General features: G+C 42.5%; 1 protein-coding gene across 2 annotated transcripts in view; it reads right to left on the reverse strand.

Moving 5' to 3' along the window:
* Window positions 1–6,415: 6,415 nt before the first annotated feature.
* Window positions 6,416–26,642, reverse strand: part of C8B (complement C8 beta chain) — a 40,364-nt gene continuing 20,137 nt past the window's right edge. For both annotated transcript variants that reach the window (XM_012442812.3, XM_012442811.3), the window contains 5 exons: window positions 25,484–25,612; window positions 22,641–22,804; window positions 11,777–11,930; window positions 10,255–10,323; window positions 6,416–7,756 (listed from right to left, as the gene is read on the reverse strand). In XM_012442812.3, coding sequence (XP_012298235.2) covers window positions 7,605–7,756; window positions 10,255–10,323; window positions 11,777–11,930; window positions 22,641–22,804; window positions 25,484–25,612 — 668 coding nt within the window. In that variant the 3' untranslated portion in view covers window positions 6,416–7,604. The remainder of the gene's footprint in view (window positions 7,757–10,254; window positions 10,324–11,776; window positions 11,931–22,640; window positions 22,805–25,483; window positions 25,613–26,642) is intronic.

A 26,642-nucleotide genomic window follows, 5' to 3' on the forward strand; every position in this document is an offset into this window, starting at 1 on the left:
GTCTCAGACACAGTGAGAGTTGGAGCATCATGGAAAGCAGAAGGAGGGGCTCGATTCTGCAGGGGAAATGTGTAAAGTGACAGAGCTGGAAAACCAGGAGATAGAGTGTGGGGCAATTTTTGCTCAGTCTTTTGGGTAATGGTGCTGGAATTTGTCAGGCTGGAGATGACTGAGTCTGGAATTCCGGTTTGGTCACTGGGCTTTTCCTGAGGGCAGCCAGTGCTTGGTTCCAGGGAGATTCCTACAGACAGCCCCTTTCCTGATTACCCCGGGATGCTCTTGGGCTTTCAGCAGCCCACAGCTATTGCTATAAAGGCCATGAATTTCAAACTGGATTCATAAAGCACATTTCTGAGGCTGACGTACCCCCTCCACCTTTTTCTCTCTGATTGGATTCTATGGGCCAACTGTGCTAGAAATCTATTGTTCCTGACATGAGGAACAAAGCTCTGTGTGACTAGCCCTCGGCTCCCTTTCATTTCCTTCCCTTCAGTTCTTCATGCTGCTCCAGCCATGCAGGCCCTTTTGCCATTCCTCATGCACACCAGGCCCTCCCCTCCTCAGGACCTTTGCACCTGCTGTCCTCTCTGCCTGAGATGCTCACCATCTAAATGTGCTCGTCCACAGCTCACTTCCTCATTTCATGCAAGTCTTTGCTCAAGTATCACCTCTCCAAAGACCTTCTCTGTCCACTCTATGTAAAGAGGCTCACCCTTATCTTCATTTATTTTTCTCATGCAGAATTACCATTACCTGACATTATAGATTTGTTTATTTCTTCTTTTTTTTCTTCTTATATGTTATGGACGGCATGTTTGTGTACTCCCAAATTCCTATGTTGAAATCCTAATCCCTAATGGGATGGTATTAGGAGGTGGGGCCTTTGGGAGTGGATAAGTCATGAAGATGGAGTCCTCATGATGGGATTAGTGCCCTTATAAGGAGAGACACAAAAGAGCTTGCTTCTTTCTCCAATCTGCCATGTGAGGATACAACAAGATAGCAGTCTACAAACCGGAAAGAGTGACTCATCAGATGCATATGAAGCTGGCACCTTGCTCTTGGAATTGCCAGCCTCCAGAACTGTGAGAAATAAATGCCTGTTGTTTAAGCCATCCAGTCTACTGTATTCTTCTATAGCACTCTGAAATGACTAAGACAGTATGACTCCCTCCCATTATTAAGCAAGCCTTTTCATGATTAGATCCCCGGTACCAAATAGTATTTAGCCTTAGTAAGAGTTCAAACATTTATTGAATGAAAAAACTATTTCCAATTTAGTTCCCCAAATAGGTCAGGCCTTTTATTGTTTCCAGTCTTTGCATATACTATTCCTGGAAGCACTACCCCACTCCCACTTCTCAGCTCCCATCTTCTCCTAGCCCCTCAACAGCACTCTCCATGGTATAGGTTAGGTGTCCATTCAACCCGGAAAGCCAATCTTAACCCCTTCCATTACCCCACACTTCATCAGGTCCTCCTCCCTCACATAGCTCTGTATTCCAGCATTTTCCATGCTCCATCCCTATAGCCTAGTTGTGTGTCTACCTGACCCAGTGACTTCCTGCAGGGCAAGTGGGGAATCCTATTTACCACTGAAGCCCTAGCACCTAGCATCATACTTGGTACATAGAAATTTTCCAGGAAGAGTTTGTTGGCTGCTATTGTCTCTGGTTTCTCTGTGCTGGAGGTAAAGACTCTAGAATGGCTTTTGTGTCTAGCACACAGAAACTTGTGAAACGAAACCTAATGGAAGACACTTTCACAGGACTGCTGAGTCCTGCAAACTTCCTGGTATGTCAGAGGACAGCCAAGCTCACACCATTCCTGGAGGCTGCACAGATTCAAGAGAGAGCCCACCTTTTTCACCTTAGTGAAGGGAAGTCCATCAAATCGAGTTAAAAATTCCTCATTCATGGCCTTAAGATTTCCCCTCTCCCCCTGGGAGAGATAAAGGAAAATATGTTTCCCTTCTATATTAACAGCTTAAAATGTGAGATAAATCCTCCCATCCTAACCTGTTTTTAACAAATGGACTCCGCTGACCAGTGGCATGATACATGTCTGACAGGTCTATTTATCCATTCTATTTCTTTAGAGATAGCAGCTAAGAAGTTTTATCTATGATTTGTCTCCCTCCCCCATTCCCATTTTCCTAACCAAGCATGTGGAGCAAGCATTTGATGGATGGGCAGTGTTTGGGATAAAAGGGGCCAGAATCAGATAGTTTTCAGGATGTGAGCAAACTGGCTTATTAACAAGGAGTCATCTGGCAGGAGGTGGTGAGGGAAGAAGGAGTGGATACAAACAGTGGCCAATGATGGATGAAGGAACACCTGGGGTTGCAAGGTGTAGACTCGAGATAACTGGTGGATGCAGCCAACAGCGATAATGGGAGCGCCCAGGCTCCAGCACGGCCTCCTAGACAGAGGTGAATGTCAGTCCAGTCACTTGACTCCCTTTGACAATCCTCTGAGAATTCCCCACTGCAAATGCAATCGCTATTTCTTTTCGTTTTTCTTTTTGTAAAATGCATCCACCTGCTGAAACAGACAGATACTAGGCAGGGTAAAAAGAGGCAGAAGTTAGGCGGTACTGTTTTGTTCAGCACCCCAAGAATGTTAATCCTCACACTTGTGTGCTGGAGTTTAATGGCCTCCTTTTCTGATGAGGACACTGAGGCCATGAAAGGAAAAGTGACTTGACTCAAGTCATGCAGCTAGGAAGTAATAGCATTGGGGTGTTACACCTCTGTCTGTCTATTGCAAAGCCCTCCAAACCCACTTGGTTTCTCTGCTGCAGGAAATGTCAGACCAAGGGCCTTTCTCTGCCCCTTCCATATAAGCAGGTAGGTGGGCATTTGCTCTACGGATGAAGCTGGATCTGCCTCTGCTGTTGTAGGAGACCTGAGGACTGAGGCTGCAGCCCTTGGACTGAGCTCGCAGCTTTCAAGCTGTGTGGTCTTGGGCAAATCACTCAGGTTCTCCAAGGCTCTGTCTCATCACCTGTCAAAAGCAGATAATAAATCCTTCCTGTTGCAGGCATTGAGAGGATTAAGCTGGATGAGGTATGTGAAAGTTCTTTGTAACTCGTAATGCCCTCTGCAAATATTAGTTATTATGCTGATACATTTTCCCTTAATAACCCAGAGCTTGGGATATAAAACCCCTCCATGTCCTTTATTAAGACATTTCCTAGGAGCTAAGCTATTTTATGTCTTTTTGTTCTTGTATGTTATAGCAGGTTTTACACTGAAATGTCTTTAAAGCAGTTTTAAATGACTTAAAAAATAACCAACCTGTGGTCCTTGTTGATGTTTTGAAAATCTCTGGAAACGATGATAGTAATGACATAGTTAATTACGGACTGCTTACTAAGTCCAGGGTGCTCTCCTAAATGCAGTAATTCACAAAATGTTCACAAAGCCCCAGGAGGCTGATACTGCCACCATTCCCATCTTACGGATGAGGAAATAGAGACACACACAGATGCATAACTTGTATAAGGCCACAAGGTAGTAAGTCACAGAGCCAAGCTTCAAACACCAGTAGTCTGGCTTCTAAGCAATATGCTATTTGGCCTCTCCCTAAGCTGTCCTTCCAGTTTTGCCTAAAAGGTTGTGATAACACCCCCTGGTATCTCCACAAACAGATCCCTGAGTTTTTAAATACCTCACTATTGAAATCTGGCCTAACATTTAAGAATGATAACTCAAAGAGGAAAACACAGCATAGAAAAATCTGATTTCATGCCAATGTTCAATAAACAGGGAATCTCAAAGACCTAATGTGTACCAATGTGTTGCCATTAGGTTTTATGTGGCCATTCCAGGTTTAAAACTAATGTAGAGATGAGAACACAGGATGAGGCAGAATGTTGGAAGGTGCCTTTTTTTAAGTTCCTCTTTCCTACCCCTACCACATAGTAGGCAGGCCTTTTAAAATCTCTTGAGCCTTGGTTTTCTCATCAACTTGTAAATGTGCTTCTCAGGGTTACTCCACCAGTAATTGCAGAGTTTTTATTCCCTTCCTTGGCAAAGCTTCCTTGGGGATTCCTGGCTGTCCCCATGAGGTGTCAACAGTATCATGTCCAAATGGGTATTTTCAGTCCCTTTATGACATCAGCTGTTTTTCCTTCCCTTTGATTTCACTTTGCTCTTGCACTGCTGACCACAAAGCCACATGAAGGTGCCTACCATTCACTATTATGTGGGTTTCCTCTATCGTAGGGGTTGCTCTGACCCTACTCTCATGATGCCACTATCACATAACACAAATTCACTAAAGGTTCTCACCAGTATGAGAAAGTTCTTCCCTAGGCCCTACTCATTCCTCTCATTAACTCATTAATTACACAATTATTTATTGATGGTCTACTTGTGCCAGGTGCTGAACTTATAAGTTGGGATATGTTAGCGCCGTAGTCCCTGTCCCTGCCTTCATGGATGCTATATTTGAGAATGAATAAGTAACTCTGCAAAGTCTACAAACATTGATGAGTAAACATGATGTCACAAAACAAAATAGTATCTCCATTTTCAGACTTTCAGACTTATCTCTATTATAATGGGGGAAGTACAGGGTGAAATGAAAACAGAGAGTAGACATCTCTCTCTTAACCTAATGGAAGCAAGGAAGGCTGTATGAAAGAAGAGACAGCTGAGACCTGGAGGGTGAGTGAGGAATTGGCTTCAACAGGAGGGTGAGTGGTGGGGCTGCTGTGTGCAAGGTCCTATGGCCAGTATGTTTTCCCACCAAGGTGCAGATCATGAAGGTCCTGAGGAATACCACACTGATTCTCCCAAGAGCTTTCTGTGCCAGGCCCACTTTCTCCTGAGGACTCTTTTTATAAGTGCCTGGGAGCAAGCCAGAGTCCTCTACTTTAACACAGAGATGACTTTTCCTTCTGTCTGGATTCTCTAGGAGCAAGTGCTCTTTTTCTTGAGCTCTGCATCCCATCCTGACTTCTATAGTTGACTCATTCGTCATAAGGATCGAGTTTCCATTTGAAGCTTTCTCTACGTGTCATCCAATTATTCTATTAATATCTACCCTATGAAGTTCAGATGAAGACTGAATAAGATAATGTAGGTTAAGAGACTTCATAAACTGAGAAGCACTCTATAATTGGCAGCTATTACTATTATTGCTATTGTTAAACTAATTATAATAATTATTATTCCTGCAGAAGTTACGTTATTAGTCCAAGGTCACACAGGAAGCCTCCCACCTGGACATTAAGCACACAGAGCTAACAGCATTTCAAAGATTTATGCTCTGAGATGCAAAAATCTCCCACATCCAGGTATCTTGTGCTGTGTTCGAGCTCCCAGGACCACAGCCAAACTGCGCTGCCTGGACTCTGCCCCTCGGATACTACAGCTCCTTCACCGGTACACCAGTGTAAGCTGTAGTTGCCAAGATTTTCCAAAAGCGCAGTTCGCATTTATTGTGTTTAATTCTTACATTATGTTTCAGCCTCCTCCAAAATGCATTTGATTGCAGAAAGAGCCACGTGGGGAAGTTCAGCTCACAAATAAGAATATAATTATTACACAGTTTAGCAACGCCTGGGCGTCACCCGGGTATTCACCGGTGCTCCAAAATTCAATTGTCTCTCCTTCAAGACCATATTTAATAGGATAAACAATTTCTGCTAAATGCAGTAAATGTGAACCTGGGCTGTCATCTCCATAATCAACTCAAATTTCCCATTAGAAACAGTGGCTGTGATTGAGATTCAGAATTTAATTTGGCAGCGCTTGCTTCAACATGCTAGTGTCAGCTTCATGGGAGCCTCCCATCAACCAAAGACAGAATCGCTCTTCCCTGTCTCGAGGGAATCTTAAAAGAAGATAGATTATAACTCAAGAAAATTATACGGCTTCAGTATAATGAAAGAGATAAAACATTATTGGATTATCCTGTTGAAATAACAGCAGACAGCAAAGCAATAATATTAAACCAAACAAGGGCCCAGACCCGTCAGCTCAATTGCAGGGGCCACGGGGAAGCAGGAAGGCGGGCAGGATCTCCACATGTGATGCAGGAACCCCTAGCAGTACCATAGCAGCTCCCTCTGATGGCTGCTCTGTGGACTCAATTCCAGATAGCTAGTTGGGCGAGATTGCTGTGTGCCAGTAACCAAAGCTTGGTGTCATATGTTAAGGTCTCAGGCCCCAGCATCAGACCCAGTGGTAAACTCTAAGCAGATGATTTAGCTAAAAATCAATGGGTTGAATCAATAGGATGAACTAATTCACCTTTAACCAGCTGCTTTTTACCCCACCAACTTTATTTCAACAAATTCACCTGAAGTACTTCAATCAGACAGGAGGAGCTCAAGAGCAAAGAAAGACTTACAGGATGTTTTAATATGATGGAACGAATGAGAGAAATAAAGCTTAAATGCTCACTTGACAATTCAGAAAATTAAAATTTTATTTCTGGTAGCCCAGAGAAAAATTGTCTTCTTATTCTCTTCTTCAAGCCTCCCTCCATACCCGCAAAATGGTATTTGCACAAGAGTGTAAGTGAGCAAAGTAGAATGTACAGTTTCGTGGGGGAGGTAGGGAACCGTTTACCTTGCACATACCCAAAGCCATCAACTTAAAATTCTCTTTCACATATTTCCTCTTCCAGCCACCATGATTTTCTCTTCTTTTTCAGCTTTCTCTCCTTCAGGGATCAGTTTCCCTGGCTCTTGTCTCCAGCTCAGGATCTTCCCTGGGAACCTATCCATGCCACTCCTTTACTAAGCACAACAATTCCACTCTGCCCCAGAACTCCTGCTGCCAACATGCACAACCACACCCTTCCTATACTCAGCATCCAAGTGAGCTGGGGGACCAGGATCCTCTCTCCTCAGAAGGGAATGGCTGGAGATTTGTCAATCACACACACACAGTAATTTCTGCTGCATTTTGTTTCATGAAAAATTATTTGTTAATCAGATATTCATTTACTGAGAGGTGAGAGAGCATCATGATTAAGAATTCAAAACTCTAGAGCCTGAGTTTACAGCCCAGGTCTGCCACTTTCTAACTGTGTAACAGTGGCCAAATTGCTTAAGTGCTCTAAGCCTCAGTTCCCTCAGCTGTTACAGCATCTACCTTATAAGGTTGTTAGAGGATGGAAGGGATTAATACACAGAATTCATGGCTGACACATAGTAATCATCCAATAAACAGGAACTACCATTATTATTGAACAAGACCTTGTACTCATCAAGGAAAGAAAAAGTTAATGTTCATTCATTGATTCATTATTAAACACCTACTATATGCCAGTCACAGCGAGAGAATGGAACTGAAATGTGAACAACTTCCTGACTGGTAGTCAATATGAGTGAAATAAAATTGTAGAGTGAGTAAGGTGAGGATTACAAAGATGCTTAAGCCTTTAACTCAATATTTATTTAAATAAACTTGCATTTTATAGGCTAATATCTTTATTTTAAACAGCTTGCATGGCACTGCCTCTTGCCCTTCTATGAACCCCAGGTGGAAGCTGGTGTAGGGATGAGCTGGCTTGGGTGCTTGAGGGCTCAGGCCTCTCACTGTATGCATCCCACTGTTGTATCATCTGCTAGGAGCATTCCCATCACTAGCAGTTAAGTGTTTCTGAAGCAGGGCCTGAGCAGGGGCTGCCCCCATTTTGAGGAGGTGGATTGTTACACTGCCTTTGTCTTGTCTTATGTCCTTCAGAGCATGAAGACCAATTTGACCAGCAATTCCACTTCCCATCAATAGGGATATCTATAAGAAAGAAGATAACAATCATCAGTTAGCCCTTCTTGTATTTCTGGTGCCTTACTGGGATTGGATGAGGCATGTAAGCCAAAAGGTTTTGGGAATCTGAATCTCTGAGCTCCCTGCTGCAGTAGACTGGCCAGCTTCCTGGCCATTGTACTTGTCATGCTCCTGCCTACCACAGGGCCTTTGCATATGCTTTCCCCGCTTGCCCAGAAAACTCTTCCCTCCTCTAATCAGCTGGTCAATCCAATTCACCTCTTGGATCTCAGTGAAAGTGTTATTTCCTCAGTTAAAAACTTCTCTGACCACCCCCAACTCCCCATCAACTGTGACTCCTAACTTTCCATCAATTCCTTGTATTTTAAGTTATCTGAGCATTTTGTAGCAGTTGTTACAATTTAAACTTTAAAGACCTTTATGGGACAATTCAAATGATATTGGCCTTCCTTTCCAAAGCACAACCTCCATTGTGACAGGGGCTATATCTGATTTGTTCACCCAGCACCTAGGCTGGCACACAGGAGGCCCTTACTAAACACGTGTTAAATGGATGGATGGATGAATGAATGAATGAATGAATGTTTTCCAGCTTAGACAGTTCCCAGCTATGGGATGCTGGATAGGTACCTTCTTCTCAGCTTATATAATGGGAGCTGTGTTATCTACTGTGAGCACTGGATGCTGTAGATGGGCTGACAACAGACATTGGTGCTTTCCACTTCCTGACACTTGGCTTTCACTTGAGGATTTTTGATTGTTGGTGAGATTGGTAAGTCATCAATGACTTCAATCATGATATATCATGTGTCCAGCTTTGCCACTATCTCACAGTGTAATTCTGGGTAAATTACTTAAAAATGAGAGAGCTGGCGAGCATGGTTTCCAAGGGCTCCTCCCACCCATAGGAATCCTGTGGAGGTGTGACTGCACACTCACTGGGAAGATGACTGCTTGGGGCCTAGTTGAGGTGAAAGAGGAGAGGGTAGACAACCTTAAGCGTTTCACTGGGAACATGAGAGTGCAGGCAGGAGTTTCAATTAAAGGCTGTGGGGGCACCGGGCGCGGTGGCTCAGGCCTGTAATCCCAGCACTTTGGGAGGCCGAGGCAGGTGGATCACGAGGTCAAGAGATCGAGACCATCCTGGTCAACATGATGAAACCCCGTCTCTACTAAAAACACAAAAAATTAGCTGGGCATGGTGGTGCGTGCCTGTAATCCCAGTTACTCAGGAGGCTGAGGCAGGAGAATTGCCTGAACCCAGGAGGCGGAGGTTGTGGTGAGCCGAGATTGCGCCATTGCACTCCAGCCTGGGTAACAAGAGCGAAACTCCGTCTCAAAAAAAAAAAAAATGCTGTGGGGGCAGACCACTGTTCCTGAACCTGGGTTTCTACATTTCCTAACTGTGGGACTATGGGCATGTTAGTTAGTGACCCATTGAAGCTCAGTTTCTTCATCTATAAAATGGGAATATCAATGATATCTTCATGGGGTTGTTGTGAAGATTAAAGAATTTAATATGTATATATATAAGATACAAAGTAACTATGTGCTCTTTAAAAAGTAACCAACGTTTATCTTGCTTTTCCATTGTGTCGGTTATCATTCCAAGTGCTTTATATGCCTTATTACAAACTCAAGACAACTCTATGAGGTAGTTAATATGATCGTATTCATCTTACAGGTGCAGAAACCGAGGCATCAAGAGGTCAAGTATCTTGCTCCAGGTCACAGTTATTAAATGATGGAGATGGAATTTCGACCCAAACTGAGTTTAAGCACTCAGCAAGATGTCTAGTATACAGTAGTGTCCAATAAATGCCTGTTGTTTGTTTTACATGCACCATTTGCATATTGAATAGTATCATCAAAAAGTCACAGAAAGGAATGAAAGTGAGAGAGGAGTGAATGGTTGAGGACTCTTATATGTTAAACTGGCCAAAACATTTGAGAGCTGGAAGGGAGCTTAATGGTAGTTGAGTCTTTCATTTGTTAATTCAACATCTATCACTGAGCAACAACGGTGCCTGGCTACTGAGACACAGAGGTAAATGGGACATAGTCTCTACTCACAGATGCAGGAGAGCTAGACAGACACACCAACCCAAAGTACAATGCCTAGAGAGCTATAATAGATATACGTTCAGAGTCCTCGGGGAGACAACAGGAGGAATTAGCTAATTCTTTGGGGATTAGAGGCACTTTTGCAGAGGAGAGGGTATCTGTGCTGGAATTTGAGGGCTGAATAGAAGCACACTAAGCAGAAAAAGAGGGTAAGCATTCCAGAATGACCCAAAGAGATGGCTGGCAAAAGCCATGCATTGATATTTCTCTAACATGAAGCACTCTGTGTTGTAAAAAATAGTGAAATATGGAACAATTAAGGGCCAGGAGGGAGCTCAGGTTTCCTAGTATCCAGCCCCACACTCCACACCCGCACCTTGTTCTTGTTCTGGTGAATTATTCTCTGGACCTCCCCAGAGTTCCTTTTCCAATCAACTTACTCTTCTGATAGGAGATCTCACAGGCTAGGCCTTGGAATCCAGCAGGACAGATGCAGTCACAGTGTGATTCTGAGAAGACAAGGCAGAGAGAGTGTGAATCATGCCAGGTGGAGCAAAGAACTCCTGGAGCTCAGCCCTCCACATCACTGCACTTCCATTAGGTTAAAACAGAGCACATATTTAGTTAAATGGCTTGCTATACACAGGTTCAGTGCCAGGAATATCCACTCCTTTCCTGAGGGCCTTTGCCATGAAGGGGTGTTGATTGCCATCCCTGGGAATACATGGAATTGTTGAGGACAATTACTCATTAGCTGACATTTGACCCATACCTAAATGCTTACAGTGTCAGAAGCTACATTAGCAGTCATTGAGGCCAATTGTCACTGATGTTCAATTTCATCCCAAATAATTGCCTAGCCTAGGCTTGAATACCTCCATGATGGGGAACTCATTACTCTCAGATGTCTCATCCAACTTTTAGCCAGTAATGACTCCTTGGAAGTGATTCCCTATGTGAATTTGTAACCTGTCAAGGAACTTCTCATCTGAATCACAAGAAATCTCTTTACAGGATTGTCTGTCAAAGGTCAGGCCCTGCAAATATCCCAGTCTCTGGCTCCATATTCTACCTCACCTTCACTCTCCAACCTCAGGTGGGTCCAAGTTTCTAGGTCCAAATTTCACACAAGGCAAGGGAAATTTCAGCAACCCTAGATTAAAATCTTGAGCTGATGAGCTGACCCCATTTGCTTCAGAACTAACCCTCACGTAGGGGTCCTTGTGCTGATAGCAGAACTTCTAGGCCTTATGCTCTCACTTACGTCTTCTCTGCTCATGTTCATCCTGTCCAAGGAGCCAGAGACATATTCCTTAATTCCAGTCTGCAACTAGACTCTTTCTGCCTGAGAATACATCTTCTTCTATGTCCCTTCTGTGGAGCTAACTTCATCCACTGGACTCTGCCTTGACTCCAGTTGGTTCCCTGAGCTAGACTTGCTGTAACCATCTGCTCTGGTTGCCCTGTTTTGTGTGTTGGCTGGCCTCTTCCTCAGTGTCTTGGTAGCCTATCCCAACAGGAGCATAAGATCCCAGGCCCTCACCCCTCCCAGTCTGCCCTGCCCACTCCAGTGACCCCGGACATGACTCTTGAGTTTAACAATCAAGTCCTAGTGGCCTGCCCTTGCTGCTGCTCCCAAATCTTATTACATATTAGTCAGGACATGCACAAAAGGCTTCTCCTGCTCAGCCCAGGCCCTCTCCTGGGTAGAGATTCTCTGAGTCTATTCCCACTCCTTGCTGTAGATCACATGATCTCAGCCTGCTCCTGTCTTCAGCTTAATGATACTGCCACCTGCAGTACCCTTTGGGGCTAGAACCCAGGTATACTGACAGCCAGAGTAATATCTCCCAGTGGACTGAATTCTGAGTTTTTGGTCAATAGAAGCAGGCAAATGGCTGGCCCCTGGCCTCCTTCAGATTATGGCTTCCACAAGGGACACCAGCTGCTTGAAATTGGTACCTTTCAGGACAGGGACTCCATTCCCTTGGCAGGGAGCACACTGGCAGGAACTAACTTCCTTCTGGAACTCCTCCAGCGCCTGCTTCATATTCTGCCTCACTGTGCTGGAATAGGCAAAATCTGCGGCTGTCACTAGTTCATACAGAGGCTCCACCTGGAAAGGGAAAAGGGCATTGATTTCAAGAGAAAAACATTTATCAAGTAGAAATGTAAAGCAAAACTACAAAGGAATGGACCGGGATCAGTGCACAGAGACCACATGTGGATTCCTATGGGACTAAATGGATCTCCCGTCTTCTCTGCCTCCCCTTAGCTGATATACACAAATCAGCTCACTCAAGTTCAGGTCAACAAACACTTAGAATACTTACTAAGTTCTAGGCATTAAGCATAAAACATGAATAAGATAAAATCCCTACTCCCAAGAAACTCAGAATCTAGAGAGAAAGAGAGACAAACACACCAACAGATGGTTACCACATGGTGGTTACAGGCACCAGCAGAAACTTGTAGAAAGAAGCAGGTGAGAGCAGAAAGGAGTGGATGGTTCATCTATCTTTGGTGGGGCAGAGAAGGCGATTTTCCAGCAGCTCTTTGGAAGGATTATAGTAGTTCTGTCCCAACATCACTACTCCCTCCAAACCTATTAAAATCATCCCCATCCTGCAAGAGTCACCATCAGGAACTTTCCAGAGCTCTAAAGCTCACAGAACACCTCCTCTCCATTAATCACTCAAGATACTGTCTGCACTACCCATCTGATACAAATCCCGTGTTTCTGACTGATCCTTTATGGTCGATACTCTTTTTGTTTTGGTTTGGTTTTTACGTGCAGAATTCCCCCCCTTTTTTTTTTCTTTTCTGATTAGACTATAAGCTCCTGGAGATCAGGGCAATGTCTCAGCTCTGTGTTTCTAGGGTCCAGGCCCCAGCTAAGTGAATGTAGTGGCTGGATGGATGTAGGGGACGGAGGGCCTCATTAGGGTAATGGCAGGGGCATGGATGAGAGGGTATGGCTGTCAGTAGCATAAAGGAAGAATCAGCAGATGTGGCTCACTCAGTGGGCGTGGCAGTGTTTGAGAGGGAGAAGTCACAGATAGATGTGGCATTGCTTGTGGGTTAGAAAAACCAGAGGTACAGTCCAAATAGATGGTTAAAAATGTTCCCTCTTGGCTCAGGTTTCAACTCCAGGGCCAGGTTCCTCTCCAGATTTTATTTGTGATTCTGCCCTAATCCAGCCCTGGAGAGTTTAGGGTCTCTCTAAATGCAGGCAATCATGACTAATAGAAGCCTCCTGTGGGAAGAAAATTGCTTCCATTTCTTAATGCATCTGACGCTGACCTTCGCTCCAGTGGGCAAAGCAAGGCCCCTTGGTGGTCCCATTGTCTCACCATTTTGTGGTCAATGAATTGATCCGAAGGCTGTTTGCAGAACCATCCAACCTGCTGGCCACACAAGGGGTGGGGGTGGGAGTTTGGAGAGAGAAAGAGGCGAGCTCTCTTTAAACCAATGAAGAGATCCTCCAACAATCTGCTTTTGCTCCCAAAGCACCTTGAAAGGCTGCCATTAACCACAAAGGCATTTTCCTACCAGCACTGAGATTTGCCGCAGGAGACAGAGGAAATCAGAGGCCAAACTGGAATAAATCTTCCAGTGTGTCCTGGGAGCTGTGTGGAGGGCTACAAATGTGATCCTGCTTCATCCTTAAAAAGTAGCAATTATCAGCTCCATTTTAAGGTAGGATAAGTAATTTGATCAAGATCACACAATGCATAATATGGTATTACCAGGATTCTATTCCAAAACCTGTGTTTTTCCTCTTAGTTCACAATGATTATTGATAAAAATGGCTTGATTATTCCCATTTACAATCTCCCACCTAGGGTTCTCCAAACTTTGCAAGCTATGGTTTGACTTGCAGCTTAACATCAACTCCTCAAGACTCCACTTTTCCTTTTTAAACTTAATACAGCACATTCGTCTGTTCTTTGCTTCGCTGCTCATTTTTCCTGTCTTTTTTCTTCTCTCCTTCACTCCTCCCTCCTTACCTTCTGTCCTCCTTTTCTCTTCCTCTTTCTTTCCCACCTCCCCCCAAACACACAGTTCTTTTTTTTTTTGAAGGAAAGAAAAAGAAAGAAAGAAAGAAGAATGAAAGAGAGAAAGAAAGAGGAAGAGAAAGAGGGAGAGAGAACGAGAATCTTGCTCTATTGCCCAGGCTAGAATGCAGTCTAAAAATGAGTATTAAAAACCTCTTTTATGCCAATGATTGTGCTTAACAATGGAGACAGGAAGGAATAAGGGAGGAAAATAACAAAGAAACAGCCAACCAATATTTCATTTAAACCTGTGAAATGCTATGCAATTACTGAGGAGTGATTTACTTCCAATTATGTGGTCACTTTTAATATAGGTGTGATGTGGTACTGAGAAGAATATATGTTTTGTGCATTTAGGGTGGAGAGCTCTGTAAATGTTTATTAAGTTTACTTGTTCCAGGTCTGAGTTCAAGTCCTGGATATCCTTGTTAATTTTCTGTCTCGTTGATCTGTCTAATATTGACAATGTGATGTTAAAATCTCCCACTATTATTGTGTGGGAGTCTAAGTATCTTTGTAAGTCATTAAGAACTTGCTTTATGTATCTGGGTACTCCTGTATTGCGTGCATATATATTTAGGATCGTTAGCTCTTCTTGTTGCATTGATCCTTTTACCATTATGTAATGTCCTTCTTTGCCTCTTTTGATCTTTGTTGTTTTAAAGTCTATTTTATCAGAGATGAGAATTGCAACTCCTGCTTTTTCTTTTTTTTTTTTTGCTCTCCATTTGGTTGATAAATCTTCTTCCATCCCTTCATCTTGAGTCTCTGTGTATCCTTGCATGTAAGATGGGTCTGGATGCAGCATACCAATGGGTTTTGGCTTTTCATCCTATTTGCCTGTCTGTGTCTTTTGATTGGGGCATTTAGTCAAATTAAATTTAGGATTAACATTAATATATGTGAGTTTAATACTGCCATTTAATGCTAGCTGGCTGTTTTGCCCATTAGTTGATGTAGATTCTTCATTATGTTGATGCTCTTTACCTTTTGGTATATTTTTGGAATGGCTGATGGTGGTTGTCCCTTTCTGTGTGTAGTGCTTCTTTCAGAAGCTCTTGTAAAGCAGGTCTGGTGGTAATGAAATCTCTGAGTGCTTGCTTGTTCACAAAAGATTTTATTTTTCCTTCACTTATGAAGCTTAATTTGGCTGAATATGAAATTCTGGGTTGAAAGTTCTTTTCTTTAAGGATGTTGAATATTGGCCCCCACTCTCTTCTGGCCCCCACTCTCTTCATCTATTACCTGGAATTGAATATTGTCCTGCCTTGCTAGGTTGGGAAAGTTTTCCTGGATAATATCCTGAAGAATATTTTCCAGCTTGGATTCATTCTCTTCGTCACATTCAGGTACACCTATCAAATGTAGATTAGGTCTTTTCACATAGTCCCATATTGCTTGGAGACTTTGCTCATTCCTTTTTACCCTTTTTTCTCTAATCTTGTCTTCTCATTTCATTTCATTGAGTTGGTCTTCGACCTCTGGTATCTTTTCTTCTGCTTGGTCAATTTGACTGTTAAAATTTGTGCATACTTCGCGACGTTCTTGTATTGTGTTTTTTAGCTCCATCAATTCACTTACATTCCTCTTTAAATTGTCTATTGTCGTTAGCATTTTGTCAAACCTTTTTTCAAGGTTCTTAGTTTCTTTGAATTGGGTTAGAACATGTTCCTTTAACTCACAGAAGTTTCTTATTATCCACCCTCTGAAGCCTGATTCCGTCAATTCATCACACTCATTCTCCATCAGGCCTTGTTCCCTTGCTGATGAGGAGCTGTGATCCCCTGAAGGAGGAGAGGCATTCTGATTTTGGGTGTTTTCAGCCTTTTTGCGCTGGTTTCTTCCCATCTTTGTGGATTTATCCACCTGTTGTCTTTGTAATTGCTGACTTTCAGATTGGGTCTCTGAGTGGACGTCCAGTTTGTTGGTGATGATGTTATTTCTGTTTCTTTGTTTTCTTTTGGTGGATGCTCCTCCCCCACAGAGCTGGACCTTCCTGGGTTCAGCTGTGCTTGCTGTGAAACTCTCCACCATCAGTGTTTCTAATTGCTGTTTTTTTGTGGCGGTGGGACCAACCAAGCCTGATCACCTGGCTCCCCGCCTTGGAGCCCCCTTTTTTTCTTTTCCTAATTGAACGGTCAATTCTCTCCCAGGTGCCCCAGTCACCTGCCGAAAAGGCTCCGGGATCTATGCGATTTCCCGTGCAGCGACTGCGCTGGCTGAAACAGCGGCACTGAGGTTTGTGGCACTTTCCTACCTGAGAGTCTCCCAACCCGGCTCGCTGTTTCAGTCCCCCTTTCAATCAGCTGAATGGGTGACTCTGCCTTCCCGGAGCTTCAAAGGCCAACTAAAAGGGCACCCAGTCCCGTATACTTCGCACTGAGAACCACTGTGTCGGAGTGCCGGCAAAACAGCCGCACCAGCCAAAAGAGTCGCGCTGGTGACCCGTGGAGCTCCTCCGCTGGGAATCTCCTGGTCCTTGGACAACAAAAATTTGTCTGGAAGTCTGGCGTCCACTCACTCCCTGCACCTTCACTGGGAGCTGCAATCCTAAGCTGCTATTAATCAGCCATCTTGGATCTCCTAAACACACAGTTCTAACCACTCACATTGATCATGGGATTCTTAGCATACCTGCCCTTGTGAAAGTTTTCTTTTATCATATTGCAGCAAAGAAATGGTGAGCACTGACTAAACTCTATGCAAGTTTCCATACTAAACCTGGGTGTTCTTAGTGATAAAAAGAATTGTTACCATAGCTAGCATTTATTAGGTGCTGAATTAAATATTTCACACACATTATCTAACAATCTTTACAACAACCTTATGAGTTAGTTAGCTTTCAGTTTCCTTGTTGTACAGGTGAAAAAGCTAAGGCACAGAGACATTAAGTAGATTGACAAAAGTCACATCACCGGTGAGAGGTGGAAAAAGGATATGACCTGTTAACATTGTGGTCAGTTTCTTTTCAGGGTATATTTTTGGGCAGGTAGGTGGACCTATCCAAAGGATGAATAGATAGCTATTTACACCAAATTGGTGGTGTAAGGGCAATTTTATGTCTCACTTTCTCCACTTAACATCAGAATATGAACATTTTCCCACATGATTCAATCGTCTTTGATAAAATGATTTCTCACAGCTTCAGAGTATCCTTCTATATGGATAAGCCACAGTGTATTCAACTCTTCTATTGGATATTTCCTTTTTTAGGATATTTCCTTTTTTTCTTTTCCCTTTTGCTATTTCAAGTAACAAAATAAGACAAACCTTTACACATACATCTTTACCAATTTGTCAAATTATTTCTTTAGTAGATTCTTTAAGGTATATTGCCGAGTTTAAATGAGGAAACTGAGGCCAGTGCAAGAAAATGAAAATCCAATTTATTCAGCTCTCGGGTGAGGTTCTGTGGTCCAGGAAGGGGCCAGAGAAGTCGAGCTGGGCTTCTCAGGGCGTGGGGTCTTATAGGGGGTGGAGGTAGTTGATTGATTATTAGGGAAACAAAGAGAAGACAGTTTCATTGGTTAGAGGGAGTCAGGGTGCCGATGGGGTGAGCTGCCATTGGTAGCCAGGCAGGGCTATTGGTGGGTTGGCTGGCTGAGGAGGTCTGTGTTGAGCTGCTGTTGGGCAAATCTTTGGCGGGATTTTTAAATTTTGGCGGGGTCGAGTGCGGAATGCAGAGGTGGGTGTGGGGAGCCCGCATGGAGAGGCCAGATGCTGAGTAATGTGTTTGGAATGATGACGTCATTATCAGGCACAGAGAGGGATGGGTGTGTCCATTTGGCTCCCGGCGAGGCAACCGGCCTTACAGATTCTTGCATTGGGGGTTGTTGGATGAAAAGCTATAAACATTTTTAATGTTTTGGATATATCTGCTTAAATTCTGTTCCTAAAGAATTGTATCAAATTATATTCCCATCCTATTTTACAAAAATATCCATATCATCACAGTCAATGCCATAGAGTATTGTAGACTTTTAATCATTGTCAATTTGATAGGTAGAATATAATACTGCAGTGTTACTTTAATTTTTATTTTTTATGATTACAGAAGTTAAACATTTTGCATCTTTATAAGCCAACTGAGAAGTGTTCATCTCCTTTGAGATGTCTTTTTCTTCAAAACGGTATCATTCCTTACATATTAAGGATCTCATTTGTGGCAAAAAAATTTTTTGGTGTGTTATCAGCCATTTAGTTATATTTGAGGGTTTTCTTTCTTTGCCTTTCCTTATTTTTCTTTTGAAAGGAAGTCTCACTCTGCCACCCAGGCTGAGTTCAATGGCACGATCTCAGTTCACTGCAACCTCTGCCTCCAGAGTTCAAGCAATTCTCCTGCTTCAGCCTCCCAAGTAGCTGGGAGTATAGGCACACACCACCACACCCAGCTAATTTTTGTATTTTTAGTACAGGTGGGTTTCACCATGTTGGCCAGGTCTTGAACTCCTGACCTCATGTGATCCACCCACCCCAGCCTCCTACAGTGCTGGGATTACAGATCTGAGCCACCACACCTCGCCAGATTTTCCTATTTGAAATTCAGGATTTATTTTTGCAGGTGGGCGCTGTCAGTCCAAATCCAACATTGTCTTTCCAGGCATATGATGCCACAACATTTGTATTTTAACCATTCTCTGGACCAGAGTAATTTGCTTTGAGAAAATCTTTGAGTAATTTGCTTTGAGAAAGGTCTAAGAGTCATCTGCTTATTAAATATTTCAGCTTCTTTTCCTTCTGGGCACATGGTTAGGTTGCCATTCTTGCTCTCTTTGAAGGTAGAATTGCAATATGACTTGTTTTGACCAGTGACAGGTGAGATGAGAATGTCACTTCAAGGTTGAGGCTTTCCAAACAGAGTGAGGTGACTTGTCCCACTCCTTTATTATCACAGCTGTGGTCATCTTGGGAGCACATGACAAGATACAGCCCCCATCATCTGGATCTGTGAGCAACTACATTGAGCAAATCTGCCTTGCCACACACTTTGGACATATGTGATTGAGAAATAAACTTTTGTTCTACCAAGCTACTGAAATGTGGAGGTTGTTTCTCTGCATCATGACCTAGGCTATCCTGATCTCTGTGTGAGCACCATTCATTACCATATCTTTTCCCTCCTGACCTGGGCAATGCCAATAATTCATACAACAGCTTCTCCATCAGCATAGGTCCCAGCCCACATCCTAGCTATCTTGACTAGCATGGAAATGTGCACGAATGACAGACTTTGTGACAAGGATTACCAGTTAAAGACAGGACATTGTTATATTTTAATTTGAGATTAAAAAAACAAATACTTTTTTAAGTTTAAGTATATCCCATGCAATATTTGGGAGATACTTATATTAAAAAATTATTCCTTATTTATCTGATATCCAAAAATTTAACTGAACTCCTGTGTTTTCATTTGTGAAATGTAGCAACCTTTTATGTGACTCCTTTAATATCTAAAATGTCTTTGGAATGCCTCAGCCATTAATGACCATTTCACTAGGCCACAAGTTTTTCCTTCAAGACTTCACAGTTGTCGCTCCATTGTCTTTAAGCATTTCACATTGCAAAGAATTCTAGGACCAGTTTGAATTGTATTTCTGTAGGATATATTTGTTCGTAAAAGTAAACATTTTCATCAGGATGTGTTTCAGTTTTGTTTTATTTTCAGCACTTTGGCTTAGTTTTCAATGAGCTGTTCATTCTGTGATATCAGCTCAGGGAAGATTCTCTTCTTATGTTTTGATTAATGTGTTTTCACATGTAATCTTGTCTCTTTCTTAGAAAAAACCCTCTGTGTTTTAAGATTTCTATTCCTGTACTCTCTGTCCATCATATTTCTTTTCTGCCATTGTTTTAATCTCCTTGTCTCTTGCATTATAAGAACATGTTTATAGCAGCTTACACATCCTGTCTCAATTTTCTGCAGTGTCAATTCTGTCCTTTATAGCTTCACATGAGGGCTTTAATTCTGCTATTGCATGTTTGATTTCCTGTATTCAGCCACTTGTCTTTTCATCTGATTAGTGTCTAAACACCTCAGCTTTTATTTCATAAGTTCTTCATTTTCTTGAATTTTATGAAATCACAGAAAATGTATTCTAAAATTTACTTCTATTTTTCTGTTTTTAAGACATCATGATTTCCTATATCATGAACATAATTTCAATCTTTTGTGTTCAAATATCTTTTTATATGTTCATTGCTGTCTCTTAAGTCTTCTTTGAACAAAGAGCTATCTATGTCTAAAGTTTAAGAATGTGTTCCTCTGTGGTCTCCTTCTCTGCCTATCTGCTTCTATAGAAATCATGTTTTAGGTCTTGAACTTGAAGACTGGTTTACATAATTAAGCCTTGGCTGAAACTGTTGCATCTAGAAATTGTCTACTGGGCTCTGCTGTCCTAAATCAATTGCCACTCCAGCTACCTGGTAAGCTGGCTTTGCAGAGAAGAATTATTCTGACATAGTGTGAAGCCATCTGCAATTTCCTCTTGCCAGAAAGAATGCTTGTGAGAGTGGGATGCCCGGAGTATATATTTCCAACTCAGGGTAGGAAGGTATAGAGGTGTGTGACAACCTTCAACGCTCCTGCCTCCTCCACTCCTGCAACACTCCCAAAACATCTCTGATTCTCTAACACATCCCACATCACATCACATGCTTGGCATTTGACATTCCCAGTGCCCAGGAAGGCACATTTAACTGATCTGAGTAACCAGGGCATTCCTTTGGTTTTCAGTTTTTAAAAAAGATTCAGGTAAGATATCATAGGAAAAAGAGATAAAGGTTAGGGCTCTATTTTCCCCTGAACTCTCTGTTCTCTCCCATGACCATCTGTGATGCCCGACCAATGCCACCATGGCATCAGCCAAGCCCGGATTTCTCAGGAGCTCCTGCAGCTCAGCTGATTTTATCCTTCTCATGTTTGCCAGCAACTGTACCCTAAGTACCACTGCTGAATAAGTGCAAAGGAGAGGATTTGAATGGCAACCTTCTTGTTCTGCAGAAACTATGTATTTGACATGCAATAAAGAAATCACCCGGGCTGGGGACTGCAGAGCCTCTCATCAGAGCTCCAGCCCCTCAACCCTCTACCTTGACTGCAAGGTGGGATCTCCAGGGGGTGGGTACTGGCCCATAATGACTGCACAGACACTGGCAAGAAGAGCCTGGTGTTAAGATGTGCTATGGGTACCATGCAGAAGTCCCCACAGGCAAGGACCTACCATTGCTGACATGTATGACAGTCCTGGCCTAACAAACGTCCTTTTAGTTTAACATTGTGAAACTCCTCTAGTTTGGGTGACAAGTGGTTAGAATCATTATTTTTTATTCACCAAGTCCACAGGAAAGTCTAGAGGGGAGGGAAGAAGTCAAAGTCTTTTGTTTGAACCGAATAGACTCTTGAACAGCCAATGATGGATGCAAACTCTCTAGCCCTTGATTTTTGTCAATCACTACATGGGGATGAGAATGATTAATTTGCTGCCAGTGTGGGGATTAGATAAAATAACACTTCTAAATGTTAGATGAAAAAGCATTTATAAAGAGGGTCATGAATATATTAGGTGCTCAAGACATGTTAGTTGTTGTGATGTCTTATCTTGGCCTGTACGACAGTTACGTGTGTGTGTATCTTACTGTACCTCACAGACCATATGTTTTATCCTTGCATCTTCCTCTATTTTCTCCTAGTACCGTATTTCCTGTAGCATAGCAGAAATTTAGCAACTATTTGTTGGTTGAATACATAATGTTCAAATGAATAAATAAACGAGTGATTCTTTAATGAAACAAAAGGAATACTAATTATTTAATTAAATTGATTAATAAATTAAATTAATATTTCTTTTATTTCATTAGAGAGGCTAGAGGCCAGGCACAGTGGCTCATACCTATCATCACAGAACTTTGGGAGGCAAAAGTGGGAGGATCACTTGAGGTCAGGAGTTCAAGACCAGCCTGGGCAACAGAGCAAGACCCCCATCTCTACAAAAAAAAAAAATTAAATTAGCCAGGTGTGAGAGCATGCACCTGTAACCCCGGCTATTTGGTAGGTAGAGGCAGGAGGATCACTTGAGCCCAAGAGTTAGAGGCTGCAGTCAGCCAAGATCATGCCACTGAACCCCAGCCTGGGCAACAGAGCAAGACCCTGTCTTTAAAAAAAGAAGAAGAAAAAGGAGCAGGCTAGAATTAGAAGCTGATTGTTAGTTTCCTTTAGCAACGTTGAGCCCTAGTGAGAGGGCATCAAGGGTCTCTAGGTAGTACTGAGCAGTGTGTTATAATTTATTTATTTCAAATATATTTTCTTTCTTTCTTTTTTTTTTTTTTTTTGAGACAGAGTATTGCTCCATTGCCAGGCGCCAGGCTGGAGTGCTGTGGCATGATCTTGGCTCACTGCAACCTCCGCCTCCCAGGTTCAAGCAATTCTCCTGCCTCAGCCTCCCAAGTAGCTGGGACTACAGGTGCACGCCACCATGCCCAGCTAATTTTTGTATTTTTAGTAGAGACGGGGTTTCACCGTGTTGGCCAGGATGGTCTCAATCTCTTGACCTCATGATCCGCCTGCCTCGGCCTCCCAAAGTGCTGGGGTTACAGGTGTGAGCCACCGTGCCTGGCCTATTTATTTCAAATATATTTTCTACTATCAAATATGTGTCTCAAAATTAGGGCCTGGGCATTAGTGATCTCTGCATTTCATACCATGGCTCATAGCAGGCCCTCAGAAGCTATTTTGTGGCTGGAGAAAATGATGGGTAGAGCAGCACGAGTACCTTAACTTTGATGATGGCTGGGTTGTACTGCACAGCATCTCCCCACTCCTGCATCAGGTCTGCTGTCGGCAGCTCCTTGTATGCCAGGGTGGTGATGTGCTCACTTGCCCCTCCTCGTACCAGGACCACCAAGTCCTCCACCATGGTGTTCCTCTTTTTTCTGTCTGGAACGGACACAGAGAGTTAGCAGGTCACAGAGGATACCTCTTTGCCCCCTAGAATATACTGCAACCCAATCAACAATTTGGTTACATCATATTCACTGAACTTGTCTGAGAATTGTGCATAGACCAGACACTTCCTTACCCATAGGGCAGTCATGGTGCATGGGGCAAAGGGAAACTCATCCAGCCATAGGTAACACAAATTGGGGGCAGGACAAGAAAAAAACATTTATCTTGAACAGCTGTAAGTACTAGTTACTGAGTAAGTTTATGGAAGATAGATGATAGATAGATTAGATAGATAAATAGATAATATGTAGGTAGCTAGGTAGATAATAGATTGGTACATAGGTAGGTAGATCAGAGAGTAGATAGGCAGATACATGATAGATAATAGATAGGTGATAGGAGATAGATAATAGATTGGTAGAAAGATAGATAGATAGATAGATAGATAGATAGATAGATAGACAGAGGATAGATAGGTGATAGGAGATAGATAATTGGTAGAAAGATAGATAGATAGATAGATAGATAGATAGATAGATAGATAGATAGATAATAAATAGATGATAGGTAGATAGATAGATAATAAGCAGTTGATAGATAGATGGATGATAGACACACAGACAGAGAGATGGATAGATATAGAGATAGATAGGCTGCAATATTTTCTTTTACTAGACAGCAATTTTAGGAGCCCAGCATTATTAGCTCTACTTGACCAATTATGAAACTCTTCCTGGAATTGTTAGGTGACTTTCCAAGGCCTACACAGCTAGTAGCTGATAAATTTTAAACAAGGTCTGTCTGGTTTCATAGCCACTGTTCTTTGGTGAAATAACTTTCCTCTCCCCAAATTGCTTCCTGCAGGTAGAGGGTAGTGGAGCTCATATGATTGGAAACTGAGTTCTTCTTCTCCTCCACTCACCCTACACACCTTGACCAGGCATGAATCCAGCTCTGAGTTTGTCTAGCCTTGTGATTTTGGACAAATCATTTATAGAGTGTGAGATTTCTTTTTTGTTCTCATCTATAAAATGGATACGCTGCATCCATATAAAGAATAAATGTTAACAGCTAATAATTATTGATTATTTATGTGTCAGTCACTAATATAAGTGTGGTACATGTATGAATGCATCTAATCTTCACTACAAAATAGTAACAATATAATCCTCACTGTGCAGATAAGAAATCTTGGAGAGATGAAAGTACTTACCAGACAGCCCTGTCCAGACCTTAAGCTATCTCACTTCTTTGTGTGAGATGACAATTGTGAGAAAATTAATAAAAGCTGTGCTAAGCATGTAGTTGACACATACTAAACAGTGACCACTATAAAGCAATTATTATTTGGACTTAGTGAGTTTCCCAGAAAGCACTCGATCATATCAGTGGGCAATTTCCATTCTAATGTGTCTAAATCCCCAGTGCCAAAAGAACTGGTGTAAAGCAGCCCAGCATGGTGGCTCATGCCTGTAATCCCAGCATTTTGGGAGGTCAACGGGGGCAGATCACTTGAAGTCAGGAGTTCAAGGCCAGCCTGGCCAACATGGCAAAACTCTGTCTCTGTTAAAAATTCAAATATTAGCTGGGCATGGTGGCATGTGCCTGAACCCGGGAGGCAGGGGTTGCAGTGAGCTGAGATCATGCCACTGCACTCTGGCCTGGGTGACAGAGTGAAACTCCATCTCAAAAAAAAAAAAAAAAAAAAAAGAACTGGTATAAAACAGCTTCTCAAGTCTGAGCCTGCAACACCTGAGCATCATTAAAAAGTAGGGGGTATCTCGACCAGGCTTGGTAGTTCATGCTTGCAATCCCAGTACTCTGGGGGCCCAATGCGGCTGGTAGATAGCTTGAGCCAGGAGTTTGAGACCAGCCTGGGCAACATGGTGAAACCCTGTCTCTATAAAAAATAAAATTAGCTGAGCATGATGGCATTCACCTGTAATTGCAGCTACTCAGGAGGCTGAGGTGAGAGGATTGCCTGAGCCTCAAAGGTGAAGATTACAGTCAGCTGAGATCACACCATTGCACTGCAGCCTGGGCAACACAGTGAGACCCCGTCTCACACACACACACAAAAAAGACTGGGGGAGGGAAGGAGTCCTTATCTACTGCCAACAGGAGTATAAATTGGTAGAGCTATTCTAGAAAACAGCTTAGCACTATCTAGTCAAGTGGAAGAAGCCCAGCCTCTACAACTCAGCAAATCTAGTCCTAAATATATTCCCTGGAAAGACACTTGTCTGTGTGCACCAGATAACTATGTAAGATATTCAGAGCAGCATCAATATAATTGCTTGAAAGAGGAGATAATCCAAGTGTTCATCAATAGTAGAAGGGACAAAGAAGAAGCGATATAGTCATACAACCAAATAGTATGCAGTGACAGGAGTGAACTAACTATAGTTATACACAAAAACATTATGTTGAATGGAAAACACAGGACTGGAAGGATTATATTCCATCCATATAAAGTTCAAAAACAAGCAACACTTAGCCATGTTAGTTAGTGATACATTAGGTGGTAAAACTATAAAGAACAGAAGGACACAGTTGGCATAGAAGTTGGGATAATGTTTGTCTCAAAAAGGAAGGGAGGTGTTGTGATCACTGGAGGCACTAGGAGGATAAACATTGTAAGTGTGGAAGTCACAAGCCCCTGCCACTCACCTTTTATTTCATTCAGAATACCCCTGCATTTGCCTATGGACACACCCAGCTTGACATAGACCTCTTCAATGGCACCGCCAATTTTAAAATCATTTTTGGCACAGGCATGGACGTTGTTAAGAGTATAATCTGAAGAAAGCAAGGAAAAAGGTCCATGACTTAAAAGGTCATTCACTCTGTCCATTTTCCTTTGATGGAGTCCAGAGGCCTAGCCCTTGTTGGATGTCACAAGGATTCAGATTCAAATAAATAGGTCATCAGCCTGATAATGAGAAATGCAGACAGCAAAAGGCACCAGGGCAGAGACCTCATAGAGCGCAGACCCAACTTCCCCTTTCAGCCTCCTCACAATGCTCTCTGAGGATTTTTGCTGACTTCCAAAGATGGGAAGTGCTCAGAGTCATTTTCTAAAAATTTGATCTCCTTGTTGATTCTCTAGGGATAGATCCAGTGAGTACAGAGACTGCTACAATCTGCCTCTGTACTCACAATAAAGTAGAAAAAGTGTGTTAATTAATTAATCAATGTAATGCATATAAAAAGTAAGGAATAGTATCTGGCAAAGAGGAGGGGCCAATTTCCCTGATTCCTTCTTCATTTTTGGACTATTTCCTATTTCATCCACCCTTATTCTCCCTGAGGCATCCTCCTTCCCTGGTCTTGCTGAAATTTCAGACATGACTTATAAGCACCTCTCTGAGCACTTTGAGGCCAGTTCAGGGAGAAAAGAGCAACTTTGACCACTGGGGCTGTCTAGCAATGTTAGTGCAGATCAGTTTTTCTCAAAGTGCATTTCTTGAAACATGAATCCCATGAGATGGTAGCAGATGTTACAAGAAAAGGAACTTCTGTGGTCAAGAAAATGTGACAAATGTTGCATCAAAATAGGTGGAGAGGTCATTTTATTGGAGTACATTCATGAAACTCTGAGAGTGGAATCTATTGAGTTTTCCCAGCTTATTTAATTATTGAGCTCTTTTATGGGAAGCAGTTTGAGGAACTATGAAAAGCACTTTTGAAACCATTTTTATAGAGGAAGTTACCTCTGATTTTGACAAGATTGAGGCCACAGTGTATAAATTTGCATTGTGTACCGTGTGTCATCCTGCAAGTACATGGATGGTAACCAAGCCCTGGCTTTGCCACTGCAATCTGTGTG

Source organism: Aotus nancymaae, unplaced genomic scaffold (assembly GCF_030222135.1).
Source record: "Aotus nancymaae isolate 86718 unplaced genomic scaffold, 86718_ANA_hifiasm-v0.15.2.pri h1tg000007l, whole genome shotgun sequence".
Classification (NCBI taxonomy): Eukaryota; Metazoa; Chordata; class Mammalia; order Primates; family Aotidae; genus Aotus; species Aotus nancymaae.